This window comes from Stegostoma tigrinum, chromosome 29 (assembly GCF_030684315.1).
Source record: "Stegostoma tigrinum isolate sSteTig4 chromosome 29, sSteTig4.hap1, whole genome shotgun sequence".
In the NCBI taxonomy this organism is placed as follows: domain Eukaryota; kingdom Metazoa; phylum Chordata; class Chondrichthyes; order Orectolobiformes; family Stegostomatidae; genus Stegostoma; species Stegostoma tigrinum.
The window spans coordinates 36,599,934-36,614,478 of record NC_081382.1 but is presented as its reverse complement, the minus strand read 5'-3'; the positions used below and the strand labels follow the sequence as shown (position 1 = coordinate 36,614,478).

The following is a 14,545-nucleotide window of genomic DNA, read 5'->3' as shown; positions in this document are numbered from 1 at the left end:
GTTGAGATCACAGACTTACAGCAGGTAGCAGGTATGTCTGGATCTGAAGAAATGTTACCCAGTTGTGTGAGCTAAGACCATAAGAAATAGGCCATTTGGCCCCTAAAGCCTACTCCACCACCTGTCTAATCCATCATTCTTCAAGTCCACAGCCGTTCTCCATAATCCTTGATTCCCTGACTGATCAAGAATCTATCCAGCTCTGCCTTAAATATACGTAGGGAGTTTGCCCCAACAGCTGTCTGTGGCAAGGAATTCCAAAGGTTCACAATCGTGAGAGAAGAAATTCCTCCTTACCTCAGTCTTAAATTGGTGCCCCTTTATTCTGAGACTACACCCTCTGGTGTTGTTATATATATCAGCCATGTCTCACTGGGGGAGCAATGTTGCTTCTGAGTCTCATGGTTGTGGCTTCAAGTCCACTTTGAGAGACTTGAACAGATAACCCAGGCTTCAGGACTGAAGGAGGGCCGCACAAAAGGTGCCTGTCTTTCAGACAAAATGTTAAACTCAGGCCCTGTCTGCTGTTGCAGGTGAACGAAAGATCTGATGGCAGAGTCTGTAAAAGTGTAGGGTAGTGTCCATAGCCAATGTTTATTCCTAAACCACCATCATTTTTTAAAAGAAAACCCAGATAATCTGGTCATGTTATCTCATTGCTGTGTTTTTTCCTACATACCATTCTAAAACCGCATTTTGATTTGTTAACACCAAATATAGACATTGATCTTTAACAAGGCTGTTTCAGCTGGTAATCCTACTCGTGTTCAATGTGCTTTGTACCATGCCATTGTATTTATTAATGATAGATTTTCAGCTGATTGTGTTACAACAACTTGTGTTCGTGTAGTGCCTTTAATTGAATATCACCAAAGTGCCAAGCCCAGAAGAATAGTAAAACTTGTGAATGACATACTGATTTTGTCTACCTTAAAATTGAGCTCATGTCTACTCACTACATTCTTTTCCAAATATTACTGACTTCTTCCATCTGAGTAGGAAGAAGCTTCAACACTGAGCCGCCTTTAAGAAATATTAGTGCGATCAACCAAAACTTGATCAAAGAGCTAAGCTTTTTGGAGTATCTTACATGAGGAAAGAAAGGCAGTGACCTGTAGGAGCGAATTCCAGAGCTTACGTCCTCGAAGGCCCAGCCATGAAAGATTGAGTGATTAAAATGGGGATTCTTCAGAGGCTAGAGTTAGAGAAGCACCGGTATCTCAGGGAGATGTACTGTTAATGTGAGGAGAAAAGGCACTTGTGTTTTCTTTTCCTTTATTCATTCATGGGATGAGGGCATCACTGACTAGGCAGTGTTTATTGTCCATCCCTAATTGTCCAGACGACAGTTAGGCATCAACCACATTGCTGTGGGTCTGGAGTCACATGTAGGCCAGACCAGGTAAGAATGGCCGTTTCCTTCCCTAAAGGACATTATTGAACCAGATGGGTTTTTCCCCAACAATCGGCAATGGATTCATGGTCATCAGTTGACTCTTAATTCTAGAAGTTTATTGAATCGAATTCAAATTCCGCCATCTGCCATGGCAGGATTCGAATCCAGGTCCCTAGAACATTTTCTGGGTGTCTGGATTAACGGTCCAGCAATAATACCACTGGGCCATTGCCTTCCCCTCTTACTCCAGTGTTTGACTAATACCAGTGAAGAATGGGCCCATTAAACACAGCAATTCCCACTTTAAAATAAGCCCCCTAATGAAGGATTGTTCTGTAAGTCGAGATAAGGGGAACTGAAAACGCTGGAGAATCTGAGATAACAAAGCGTGGAGCTGGATGAACACAGCAGACCAAGCAGCTTCTTAGGAGCACAAAAGCTGACGTTTTGGGCCTAGACCCTTCTTCAGAAAAGGCTTTTCTGATGAAGGGTCTAGGCCCGAAACGTCAGCTTTTGTGCTCCTCAGATGCTGCTTGGCCTGCTGTGTTCATCCAGCTCCACACTTTGTTATCTCAAGTTCTCTGTACTTATGTTAATTGTGCCCTAATACGTGTCTGAAAGCAGCAAAGCCTGTTCAAACTTGCCAAAACAGCTACCTCATGGGATGTTCACAGATCAGTCTTGAAATAGTTTGTCTCTTCTAACAGTCTGACCATCTGCAGTTGGCCAGGAGGACTTTTGTTGTCCTCAGGGAAGGCACAAGAGAAACAGATAATTGGCTGAGTGGCTCGGTCCATGCTCGTAAAAACCTTTTGGCCCCGTGGGAAATGTTATGAACAAGCTATATCTGTTGTTCCTGGAGCATGGGCAGTGCACGGATAGTTAAGCAGTTTCATGCGAAAATGATTTTACCCACTGGCTGTCTTGAAAACAGGAAACTTATCTTGATTATGAAGAAGGGCCACTGGATCTGAAACGTTTCACTCTCTGCTTTCTCTCTCCACTGATGCTGTGTTTCTGCAGCAAATTCTGTTTTCGTTTTACATCTTAACACTTGTTTCACCTCATCATTACACTGAACAGTGCCCACTGAGTTGGCAGGGTCCAAAGCTGTACTTACAAAAATGTGCCTGTTGGATCGGGGCATTGTAAGTGACAATGCCCCTTGGAGTTGTACCTACTTAACCTGATGTTCACTTCTGCCAACTTTGATGCCATGCTTCCCATTAGAGTCACAGAATCTTACAGCATGGAATCAGACCCCTCAGTCTAACTTGTCCATGTCAACCAAGTTTCCAAACTAAACTAATCCTACTTGCCTACTTTTGCTCCATATCCTGCTTTAACCTTTCCTATGCATGTACCTGTCCAAATGTCTTTTAAATGTTCTAACTATACCTTCATCTATCACTTCCTGTGGCAGTTCTTTCCGCTTATGAACCACCCTCTGTTTGAAAGTGTTGCCCCTCAGGTCCCTTTTAAATCTTTCTCCTCTCTCCTTAAAAATATGCCGTCTAATTTTGACCTTAATCTATACTCCTCATGATTTTATAAAACCTCTATAAGGTCACCTCTCAACCTCCCATGCTCCAGTGAAAATGGTTCCAGCCTCTCCCTATAATTCAAACCCTCCATTCCTGGCAACCTCCTGGGAAATCTTTTCTGAACCCTCTCCATTTAAATAATATCCTTCTTATGGCAGGGCGACCAGGATTGTACACAGTACTCCCAAAGTGGCCTCACCAACGTCCCATGCAACCTCAATATAACATCCCAACTCCTGTACTCAAAGGTCTGAGTAATGAAGGTGTGGTTAAACACCACCTTAACCACCCTGTCTACCTGTGACACAACTTTCAATGAATTATGCAGCCGAACCCCCTAGGTGTTGTTCACAGCCTCCAACATACCTGCCTGCTGTACTGTTGGAGTATTAGCTTGTCTTTCACCAAGCCCAGGAGTGCCTCTAGTGAAAGTCACTGTTGTTAGTCAGAGGGGATTTGAGCCCGTATCCCCAATTTGTAAACCTATGGCCCTAGGGATTATTAGTCTAGCAACATTGCCACTATTTCACTGCTGCCCTCTACGTCCACCTATCTGAAATCACAGAATTGTTACAGCACAAAAGTTGGCCATTTGGCTCATTTTGTGCCTGTGCCAGTTCAATTACCTAATGCCAATCTCCTGCCTCTTAAATTTCTATCCAAATAATCATCCAGCGTCAGTTTGAGTACCTCAATTGAACTGTTTTTTTTTTCCCCAAGGAGGATTGAAAAGAACTTATTAGTTGCTTAATTCCACCTGCTGAAGCGAAGTGGTTACAAATGCAGTTTTTATGTTGTATTGGCGCAGGTTGGTGAGACTGCCATCTAATACGGCTATATCAGAGAGTTCCACTCAATCATCTCTACAGCATGAGTTGGCCCAATCTCCAGACAAATGATCACATCCAGACTTTGTGAATTTTCTCTTACTGAGTTTTTCTTGGCATGGAGCACAAATTACAGCTTTCCTTCGAAAAGGAAAAGCTGCCCAGAAAATCAACCTTTTGAATTCTGAACACGTCATCAACATGTTAGTAACGGTCAGGATAGCGGTGGGTGCTCTGGTGAATGAGAACTGCGCAGCAACGGAGATATTCTCGAGACCAGGCCTGTCTGCTCTTTCATCTGTGATTGTACGTTCTCTGTTTGGCCCAGAACTGTTTCTAACTCCTCAGGAATCAGTTGAGGAGCAACTGTGATATTGGATTGGTGCATAAAATTCCACATCTGTTCCTATCAGGGTGTTTTGTCCAATACTGCTCATATACAGATATCTGGCAAAGGTGACAGTAGCCTGTGGCCATGCCTGATGAGGGGCAAGCAGCAAATCAAAGTCTTTGGGACAGGGTAGCTTCATGAGCTGCACTTTTTGCTGATGACTGCAGAGATGCCAATCCCATGAGGTACAGGGTCTGCACTCATGAAGTGATAATCAGGTATCATTGTGTGTGGATGTTTTTGGAGTTGGCATCTGTTGGCAAGCCTCTGTAGCTACTGATGATTATGGTGAGACAGGCTGTCCCAAAGGTGATATTACCTCTGCTCCTCTCTAGTGGTTCCTAGTTCCTGGGGTTTTCATGTCTGTCTGGAATTCTTGGAGCTGGACCTTTGGGCATCCAACTGGTCTCCTGGCGACAGCTAATTCACCATGAAGGAAATCCTTGGGTGTTAGCCTGTCTTCTGTTCTGTGAAGATGTCTCTGTGCGTCGTGACTGAGTCATTTGTTTTCATCTCATGGAATTTCAAACCAATCCTACCAGATCTGAAACTGTATATAAAGTTGCTGGCAATGTTTCTCCAATCGGAGATAATTCCAGCTCAAAGAGTTTGTTAACTCCAGTCCCTCACAATGTCCCAACATCATCCACCTCAATTACCTGTCCATATTCTGTCTTAAAACATCCCTAATTTCCAGTGTGTACTTGTAATGCAAATTGTATCAACTTTTGTTGCTCTAATTCCATCCATTAAAACGTTGGAGTGGGGGCATGGAGTCTGCTTGATTATTCAATGTGGTCATCACTGATCTGATAATCCTCAATTTCTCATTCCTGCTTTTCCCCATAATCTTAGATTCCCTCACTAATTAAAAATCTATTTCAGCCTTTAATATTCTTAATGACTGAGGCAGAACAGTTCTGTACAATAAAGAATTCTACTGATGCTCTGGTCCTCCGAAAGAGGAAATTTCTGTTCATTTCTATTCAGATTGGGTGACTCCTTACTCTGAGATTATGCCCTCTAGTCCTAGATTCTCCCATAAGGGGAGAAAACATTTCCACATCTTTCTGGTCAAGTCCATAAGAGTCTTGTGTCAATTTATGTTTCCTAGCTCCATCATTTTTGCTGTTATTCGATGTTTTACTAATATTCGATGTTTGGACACTTTAGAACAAATATCTCCCGCTCTGCATAAATGCCACATTTGACTCTCAAGGCCAGCTCGCAATGCACCAGGTTGAGCAAGAGGTCGTGAAAAATGGCCACTTGAGTGAGATACTAGAGCGAAACCCCTACGGAAGCAGCGTGACTACCCCACACCACCCACCTCAAAACATGGACCTCTCCTGGAATGTTGAGTTGAGTGGAACTTTTGGTGGCCTCCTCTTCACAAGAGGCAGTGGCTCAAGTCTCAATCAAAGAAAAATATTAGGAACAAAAACAGAAGTCACTGAAAAAGCTCAGAGCTCTGAGGAAGGGTTTACCCAAAATGTTAACTGATTTTTTGTTTCTTCGTGGATGCTGCCAGACTCGCTGAGCTTTTCCAGCAACTTCTGTTTTTATTCCTGATTCACAGCATCTGCAGTCCTTTTAGTTTTTATCAAAGAAAAATATTAATTCTGCTTCACTCTCCTCACATTGTCTGAGTTTCTCTAGCAATTACTGTGTTAGCTCAGGTCTCCACTTGTTCTTTTCAAACAAGTTCCTGTTTGTTTCGATGTTCTGCTTGGATCAGTTTGTTTCCGAGCATTTTGAGGGGAGAGAATTGCCAACTTGTCGAGTGCAATCAAACATTTATCCTTCCATGTGATTCAGAATGATGCCGGTTGGATGATGGGACCTGATCTTGAGCCAAGCCAAACAGTCCAGAAGTCCTGCATACCCTCAACAGTGGTGACTGTGGCATAAACTCAGAACTCGAGACACAAAACAGTGTTTCCAGCCCTAAAAACCGCACATCTTCAAAACATGAGAATGGTCAAAGAAAGAGTAGGGCCGATCAGGGATAGCATAGGGAACTTGTGTGTGGAGCCTGAGGAGGTAGGGGAAGCCCTAAATGAGTTTTTTGCTTCTGTCTTTACGAAAGAATCGAACTGTGTAGTGAATGAAACCTTTGAAGAGCAGGTGTGCATGCTGGAATGGATAGAGATAGAGGAAGCTGATGTACTGAAAATTTTGTCAAACATTAAGATTGCCAAGTCGCCAGGCCCGGATCAGATTTGTCCTCGGCTGCTTTGGGAAGCGAGAAATGCAATTGCTTCGCCACTTGCGAAGATCTTTGCATCCTCGCTCTCCACTGGAGTCGTACCTGAGGACTGGAGAGAGGCAAATGTAATTCCTCTCTTCAAGAAAGGAAATAGGGAAATCCCCGGCAATTATAGACCGGTAAGTCTCACGTCTGTCGTCTGCAAGGTGTTAGAAAGGATTCTGAGGGATAAGATTTATGACCATCTGGAAGAGCATGGCTTGATCAAATACAGTCAACACGGCTTTGTGAGGGGTAGGTCATGCCTTACAAACCTTATCGAGTTTTTTGAGGATGTGACTAGTAAGGTTGATGAGGGTCGAGCTGTGGATGTGGTGTATATGGACTTCAGTAAGGCATTTGATAAGGTTCCCCATGGAAGGCTCATTCAGAAGGTCAGGAGGAATGGGATACAGGGGAACTTAGCTGCTTGGATACAGAATTGGCTGGCCAACAGAAGACAGCGTGTGGTAGTAGAAGGAAAATATTCTGCCTGGAAGTCAGTGGTGAGTGGGGTTCCACAGGGCTCTGTCCTTGGGCCTCTACTGTTTGTAATTTTTATTAATGACTTGGACGAGGGAATTGAAGGATGGGTCAGCAAGTTTGCAGACGACACAAAGGTCGGAGGTGTCGTTGACAGTGTAGAGGGCTGTTGTAGGCTGCAGCGGGGCATTGACAGGATGCAGAGATGGGCTGAGAGGTGGCAGATGGAGTTCAACCTGGATAAATGCGAGGTGATGCATTTTGGAAGGTCGAATTTGAAAGCTGAGTACAGGATTAAGGATAGGATTCTTGGCAGCGTGGAGGAACAGAGGGATCTTGGTGTGCAGATACATAGATCCCTTAAAATGGCCACCCAAGTGGACAGGGTTGTTAAGAAAGCATATGGTGTTTTGGCTTTCATTAACAGGGGGATTGAGTTTAAGAGTCGTGAGATCTTGTTGCAGCTCTATAAAACTTTGGTTAGACCGCACTTGGAATACTGCGTCCAGTTCTGGGCGCCCTATTATAGGCAAGATGTGGATGCTTTGGAGAGGGTTCAGAGGAGGTTTACCAGGATGCTGCCTGGACTGGAGGGCTTATCTTATGAAGAGAGGTTGACTGAGCTCGGTCTCTTTTCATTGGAGAAAAGGAGGAGGAGAGGGGACCTAATTGAGGTATACAAGATAATGAGAGGCATAGATAGAGTCGATAGCCAGAGACTATTTCCCAGGGCAGAAATGGCTAGCACGAGGGGTCATAGTTTTAAGCTGGTTGGTGGAAAGTATAGAGGGGATGTCAGAGGCAGGTTCTTTACGCAGAGAGTTGTGAGAGCATGGAATGCGTTGCCAGCAGCAGCTGTGGAAGCAAGGTCATTGGGGTCATTTAAGAGACTGCTGGACATGCATATGGTCACAGAAATTTGAGGGTGCATCCATGAGGATCAATGGTCGGCACAACATTGTGGGCTGAAGGGCCTGTTCTGTGCTGTACTGTTCTATGTTCTATGTTCTATGATGACTTCAAATGGGCAACAAATGTTGAATCTTTACAGTAATGTCTTGTCCCACTCCACACCTTAAGCACAAATACATCAAAATCACTGCTGACATTCCAATGCAGTACTGAGGGCGTGCTCCACTGTCAGAGGTGCTGCCTTCCTGCATAAGATGTGAAACCAAGATCCAGTCTGCCTGTTTATGTGGCTGTAAAAGCAATCATGACATTATCTCAAAGGAAAACAGTGCACATATTCTTGATAGCCCGGCCAATATTTACTCCTGAATCAACACCCCTGAAGCAGTTTCTGTTCAATAGATTTGTTCATGGGATGCGGTGTTGTTGATTAAGCCAGCCCTAATTGCCCTGGAGGAGGTGGTTGTTAGCGGTTTTCTTGAACCACTGTAACCGCTGATGTATAAGGGATGCCACAATGCTGTTTGTTACCATGTTTGTTTATGGGAGCTTGCTGTGCACAAGAGGGTTGCACGTGTACCTTCCTGTAGCAACTGCATTTCAAAAGTCTTACATTGGCTGTGATGCACTTTAAGATGCCTGATGGCCATGAAGGACATATAATGCAAGTCTTTTGTCAACCTTGTGAGCGGGGAAATAGCTGTGTTCATCTTTGTGACATAGTTCCATTGCAAGATAGACAAACAGGAGGCTGGAGGAACACAGAAGGCCAGACAGCATCAGGAGGAAAAGGAGTAGTCAATGTTTTGGCTATTATCCTTCTGATTCAGTGTGGTCAACATTTAAAGTGATCATAAATTATAGCTGCCACTGAGGGACACAAACTAACACTTGGAAATGAACCAGTGAAAATTACACAGTTTGGCTTTAACATGGTTGAAGGTTTCTTTGTTAAAGTGGAGTGATGTAATGTCTTACTGTTAACCCTTTTACTTGATCCTGTTTTTGTGCTGACTTGGGCCTGTGTAGAAATCTGGTCAAAAAAAAAGTGGCCTGGAACACTCTGATTTTGTGTTATTGTTGGACTTAAACCAGAATTGTGACATCAGTAAATGATCAAAATACTGAAATGTAACGATTGCTTTAGTGTTTTAATGTTCCTGAGCTCAGCTCCAAGGTCTGTTTTGTAAATGTATCACCCACTGTTGTGGATGAATGAACTCTTAATCTCACTCAGCAGCCTGGAGATCAACTCAGCTGGCCTGCCCATTCAAGGGAAGTAGAAGAGGGATTTACAGAATACCTTTCACAACCTCAGGCAACCCCCGAATTGCATAGCCAATGAATGATATTAATTTGTGCTCACTGTTGCAGTGTAAGAAACTGTTGCAATGTTGAGACTGTGTGGCAAAATTGGGACTCTCTTCCATTATTGGGGGGCTTTTGTAGTTTGAGGCTTTGGTATAATGGTAGGACAGGGGCAATGTTGGCGCAGTGGTACAGTAAAGGATGGTGATGGGACATTTGCAATATTGGAGTATTAGTAGAGTGTGCAGAGTGTTGCTGTGTTGGGGCGTGGGTACTGTATAGGACTGTGTTACAATGTAAGAACATTGTAGAGTTTAGCACAGTGTTGCAGTATTGGAGCGTCAGCAAGGATAGGTCAATGTTGCAATGTTGGGGCGTTGGTGCAGTGCAGTACAGCACGGTGTTGGGGTGTTGGTGCAGTACAGCGCGGTGTTGGGGCATTATTACAATGTCAGGTCATTAGTATAGTACAGTGTTGCAGTATTGGACATTGTTGCAGTGTTGAGGTTGTTGGTGCAGTTTAATACAGTATTGTAGTGTTTTGGGGAGTTGGTATGGTAGTGTTTTGGTGTTGGACATTGTTGCAATATTGGGGCGTTGGTAGAGTATAGGACAGGGTTAGTGTTGGGGCATTGGTGCAGTACTGCATGGTGTTGCGAAACTACTATAATGGAATGGAAATGTTAAGATTTATCTCAGAACTGCTGGACTGTTTGACTGAAATTTTTTTTTCTGTCTGATGTTTGAATCATTGCCGTGCATTTGGCCTGAGTGTGGAGGGGTCAGGCACCGAGGCCATGGCTGTGTGGAAGGATTTGGGCTCAGCTGAGAATCTTCCTGAGCCACCTCCATTGCTTGGTCAACCTGGGATCTGTCACTCACATGGCACCGATTTTCTAGCAAGCGAAAGGCTGCTTTGTTCAGAAGTGGGGTCCACCTCTTCAAGCCCCCTCCAGTAATGATTTCAAGAGAGGAAAGCAAGAAACAAGAAGCATAGAACAACACAGCAGAAGGAGCCCATTCTCTGCCACCTCTTTGAAAGAGCAATCCAGTAATTCATCCCCTGTTCTTGCCCTTGGATGGGATATCTACCAATAAACTGTTGAAACTTGCTAATGAATTTATTCCCACCTTTTCAGTCAGCGTATTCTAGATAACACATTACAGGGATGCATTTCTGACATGCAGTGTATCTTGTTATCTCCAACAGTGAGGAATATAAGAAAGTTTACCCCAAACGAGACCTGAAGGCGTTTTCTGTCCATCCACTGTTGGTGTTTCCCAGTCACTATACTGGAGACCCTGCCTGGCACAGTGACACCGAAACCTCCACCATCTGGGACGATGACTCTGTGAAGACGGATTGGAGCGGCTCGCAAAAGACGCTGAAGGACTCACAAGACGGGGCCTCACGTCAGTCCATTGGCTCTTCCTCCAGGGATGAACTGTAATCCTGACAAAAGGTCAGTGCTGAGTCAGGCACATGATTATCGTGAGCTCCTTGCTGCAGCCTCTGGGTAATGGGGTTGAGAAAGCTGTTCGGATTGTCTGTGCTAACTCAAACTCCTCTTGGTGATAGATTCTATTCTGCCGATGGTTCAATTGGTAAAGTGGCTACCCTAAGGTGAAGTGAATTGGGAATAAACCTTGGGGTGATCCTTAGCCTGTACTAAACTGATCCAGTGTAGCCTCACCTTGTTCTGAAATGAAGAGAGCAAGAAACAGAATTGGGTTACAGTCCCCCAGTTTCACGGTGGTTCATTCCACAGTGGCTGATGTCCCCCTCAGTCATGAAGGATGGAGCAGTCACTTAATTGGAGGGGATATGACAACACCAACTTGCATTTAGATGGCACCTTTAACGAGGTAGAAACATCCCAAGGCATTTCACGGGAGAGAGATTATTCATCAAGATTTACTGCTGAGCACAGCAGGTGGAACAAGGACAGGAGACCAAAAGCCCGTTTGTAGAGGTGGGTTCCAAGGGCCATTTTAAAGGAACAGAGTGAGACTTAGAGAATAGGAGCGATTTAGGGAGGCAGTTCCAGTGCATAGGCAGCTGTAGGCACAGATATAAATAGAAAATTAGGGTTAATGGAGTGGCCAGACTTTGAGGAGTGCTGATATCTCAGAGGGCTGTAGGATTACAAAGGTTATCCAAGTGAGGTGGGTGAAGGTGGGGGATGAGGCTACACAAGGATTTAACTCTTTTCCCCCCCCACCCCCCCCAACCCATCCGTCTCCTAAAGGTGCCAATATTTCCTATGGATGTAGTTCTATTGGTGACGTGGTCCTCTGCCAGATTCCTAACAGTATTGGAACAAGATGCGGGATGGGAACAGAGAAAATTGGACTGGGGGAGGTTATTCAGCCTTTCAAACCTGCTCTGCCACTCAATATGATCATGGCTGATCCCCTAGCTCAACACTGTACTCCTGATCTCTCTCCATTCCTCTTAATGCCTTTAGAATATAGAAATCTATTTGTCTCCTTCTTGATATAGTCAGTGACTTGAACTCTCAAGTTTGTAACCCTCTGCATGAAGAAATTGTTCCCTCATCTTAATCGTAAATGGCCTCCTGTGTATCTCGAGACCAGATCTCTGGGAAAGTATCAGGATCCTGACCCCGTGATAAAGGTGCGATCTCAGTTAAGTCCAAGCCTAACCTCAGGAGCCTTGATCAGATATGTATTGTACGTGTAACAGCAATAATAGAGCTGGAGTCAATCTTGCCTATCTGACAGGAGCCTAGTGAGCGGGCATTTAAAGTTGTCAGTGGGTCCTACTCACCACAGCTTCCGATCATAGTGTTTTCAGTCTCCTCATCTGGACAGTGAGGACCATCCTGCGAGCTGTCCCCAAACTCTGACCGTTCACCTGAGAGTGTCTGCAAGCCTTCCTCTCCTCCATTCAACGTTCAGCCCTAACCCGCTGACCAGCTCAGTTTTCCGCTCCCCCACCCGGGCTCTGGAGGGTAGGACAATCCAATGGTACAGTGCTGCCTTTTACCATAGTCTCTGTCCAGGCTTAAAACCAGGCCATCGGTATCAGTCAGGTCACGGTAACCTACAGAAGGACTGTGACCAACAAATTCTCACCAGTGGCACTGCCACCCTGGCAAAATTGGTGTTTTGTTATTTTATGGCACATGAGCTCAAATGTTTACCATCATTTTAGAAGCATGAAACATGCCTATATTTCTAAAGTCACATTAAATGATCTATTCCTGTAATAGGTGGATCCACATCTATTCTCAGAAAGTGAATTGCTGAACTATATTATTTTGAGCCATAATGAGGGAGTCCCAGCTGTAATCAGGAAGGCTGACTATCCTGCCTTATCGTACCACGCGTTGCAGGCAAGATGACATCCTGCATTGCCGGGAAGTTCCTGGCATTGAGCCCAGCTCTTTGCTCATCCCAAACTCTCTGAGAACATATCTGTTAATATCTATAAGTCTCCTGAAAAAAAAAGTTCCTGCAGTCTCTGAACACAAGAAATAAGAGCAGGAGTGGATTATTTGGCTGATGGAGCCTGCTGCACCATTTCAATTAAAAAAACCTGACACAGACTTTAAACACAAAAAGCCATCAGCCTAAACAGGCTTCCTGTGGACTGGTGAGATCACAGATAAGTAATTGTATACTTGCCTCTATCAGCACCCCTGTATCTCAAGAATATGCTTACAGTATGAGAGACACTTCAAGATGTTTTAATGCATAAATACAAATTTGTATGAAATAAAACTGTTCAATGTTATATTATCCGACTTATGCAGTGAACACTGCTTCAGCATCCTCTACATTTTTCCTCCTGTATCAAAGCTTCTAAAACCGTTAAGCCAGAGATTCCACATTCATTTGCAAGAAATTCATTACTTCAATTTTCCTGGACCCCTATTTACTGAATATTCTTTGTTTTTCTCGCTCAACTTCGCAACCTCTATCCCCCATTGACATCCCCCCCCCCCTACATTACAGACCCTTACCCTCTTTGAATTTGTTCTCTCTTCGTCGCAGACTCTCATTCTCCTTTGCAGCCCCAGACTCTGTTCCCCACCCTGGAACCCAGCCTTGCTCCTTGCACCCAGGCCTCACCTGCCTGGCTTCCCATTTGTCTGTACTTCCTGTCTCAGTGAGCCTGCTTTCTCCACCCTTGCTCATTGCCACATTCACATTCTGACTGCTGCATTCTCTGCTGATGCCCTCACCGATTCGGTCCACGCTGGTTGGGAGAGAGACTTCTGTCTGATTGGTTGTGCCAGTGATTGAATTTTCCTAGGACTTTGGCTGCTTTCAGGGACAATGTGACCACTGCCCCCATGCATTTTAAGGGCTGGTTGCTTGTCTCTTCGTCCCAAGTTACTCATTTATATTACAAATAGCTGAAGCTCTGGTACTAGTCTTTATGAAACTCTTGCTAGTCACATGCTGCCGATTTGAAAAATCTCCTGTGTATGTCCACTTGCTGCATCCTTTCGATTAGCAAATCCTAATTTATGGTAATAAATTACACCCCCCCAAAAAAAATCTATGAACATTTAGCTTGCCAATTAGGTTTCTGTGTGAAATCTTATTTGAACATTTTTTTTGGAAATTCAGATATGGTACATTGATTGTTTTCCTTTATCTGTCTTACTATTACAACCTCAAAGAATTCTAATAAATTTGCCAAATGAAGTCTTCCTTCCCATGTCGACATGTTTAAAAATTATACTATGCTTTTCCAAGGGGATTGTTAAAGCTCCCTTAATAATAGACTTTGAAATGTAGTCATTCTTGGAATGTAAGAAATGCAGCAGCCAATTTACTCACAACAAGCTCCTACAAACAACAATGCAACTATAACTAGATAATATATTTTTGTGTTGTTGCTTGAGGGATGAATATTAGTCGGGTATTAGGGTTAACCCCCCTGCTCTAGAATTTAGAAGGTTAGGGGGTGAGCTGATTGAAATCCTCAAGATATTAACAGGAAAGACAGGATTCTAGAACTAGGGGACATTGTCTAACAGTTAGGGCCAGACAGTTCAGGAGAATTGTTAGGAAGCACTTCAACACACAAAAGGGTAGATGTTTGGAACTTTTGTATGCAATAGCCATGGATGATGCATCAATTGTTAACTTGAAATCTGAGATAGATAAACTTTTGCTAAGCCTGCACTGTTTTTCAAGGCTGATCTGATTGTAACCTCAAATCCACATTCCTGCCTGCCACTGATTACCTTTCAACCCAATGCTGAAAACACTTCTAAAAATTTTGCCTCACCTCTGATTTAAACCCTGATTTTTAAACAGTTACCCCGGTTCTATATTTGCCCACTATAAAAACCACCCTGTAAAAATCCCTCAGGATATTATACGTGCCTATCAAGCTATCTCTTCTAAACTCTAACAAATATGAGCCTAGTCTGTCCAAACAACCCTTTCCTACCC

General features: G+C 43.9%; 1 protein-coding gene across 2 annotated transcripts in view; it reads left to right on the top strand.

The window, feature by feature from the left end:
• The window catches only part of cercam (cerebral endothelial cell adhesion molecule), a 91,452-nt gene that overhangs the window by 72,475 nt on the left and 4,432 nt on the right, over window positions 1-14,545 (top strand). The window contains exon 13 of one of the 2 annotated variants that reach the window (XM_048559240.2): window positions 10,320-10,572. In XM_048559240.2, coding sequence (XP_048415197.1) covers window positions 10,320-10,560 — 241 coding nt within the window. In that variant the 3' untranslated portion in view covers window positions 10,561-10,572. Of the gene's footprint in view, window positions 1-10,319; window positions 10,573-14,545 lie in introns of those variants that run through there. The other variant, XM_059638295.1, reaches the window with a different exon arrangement.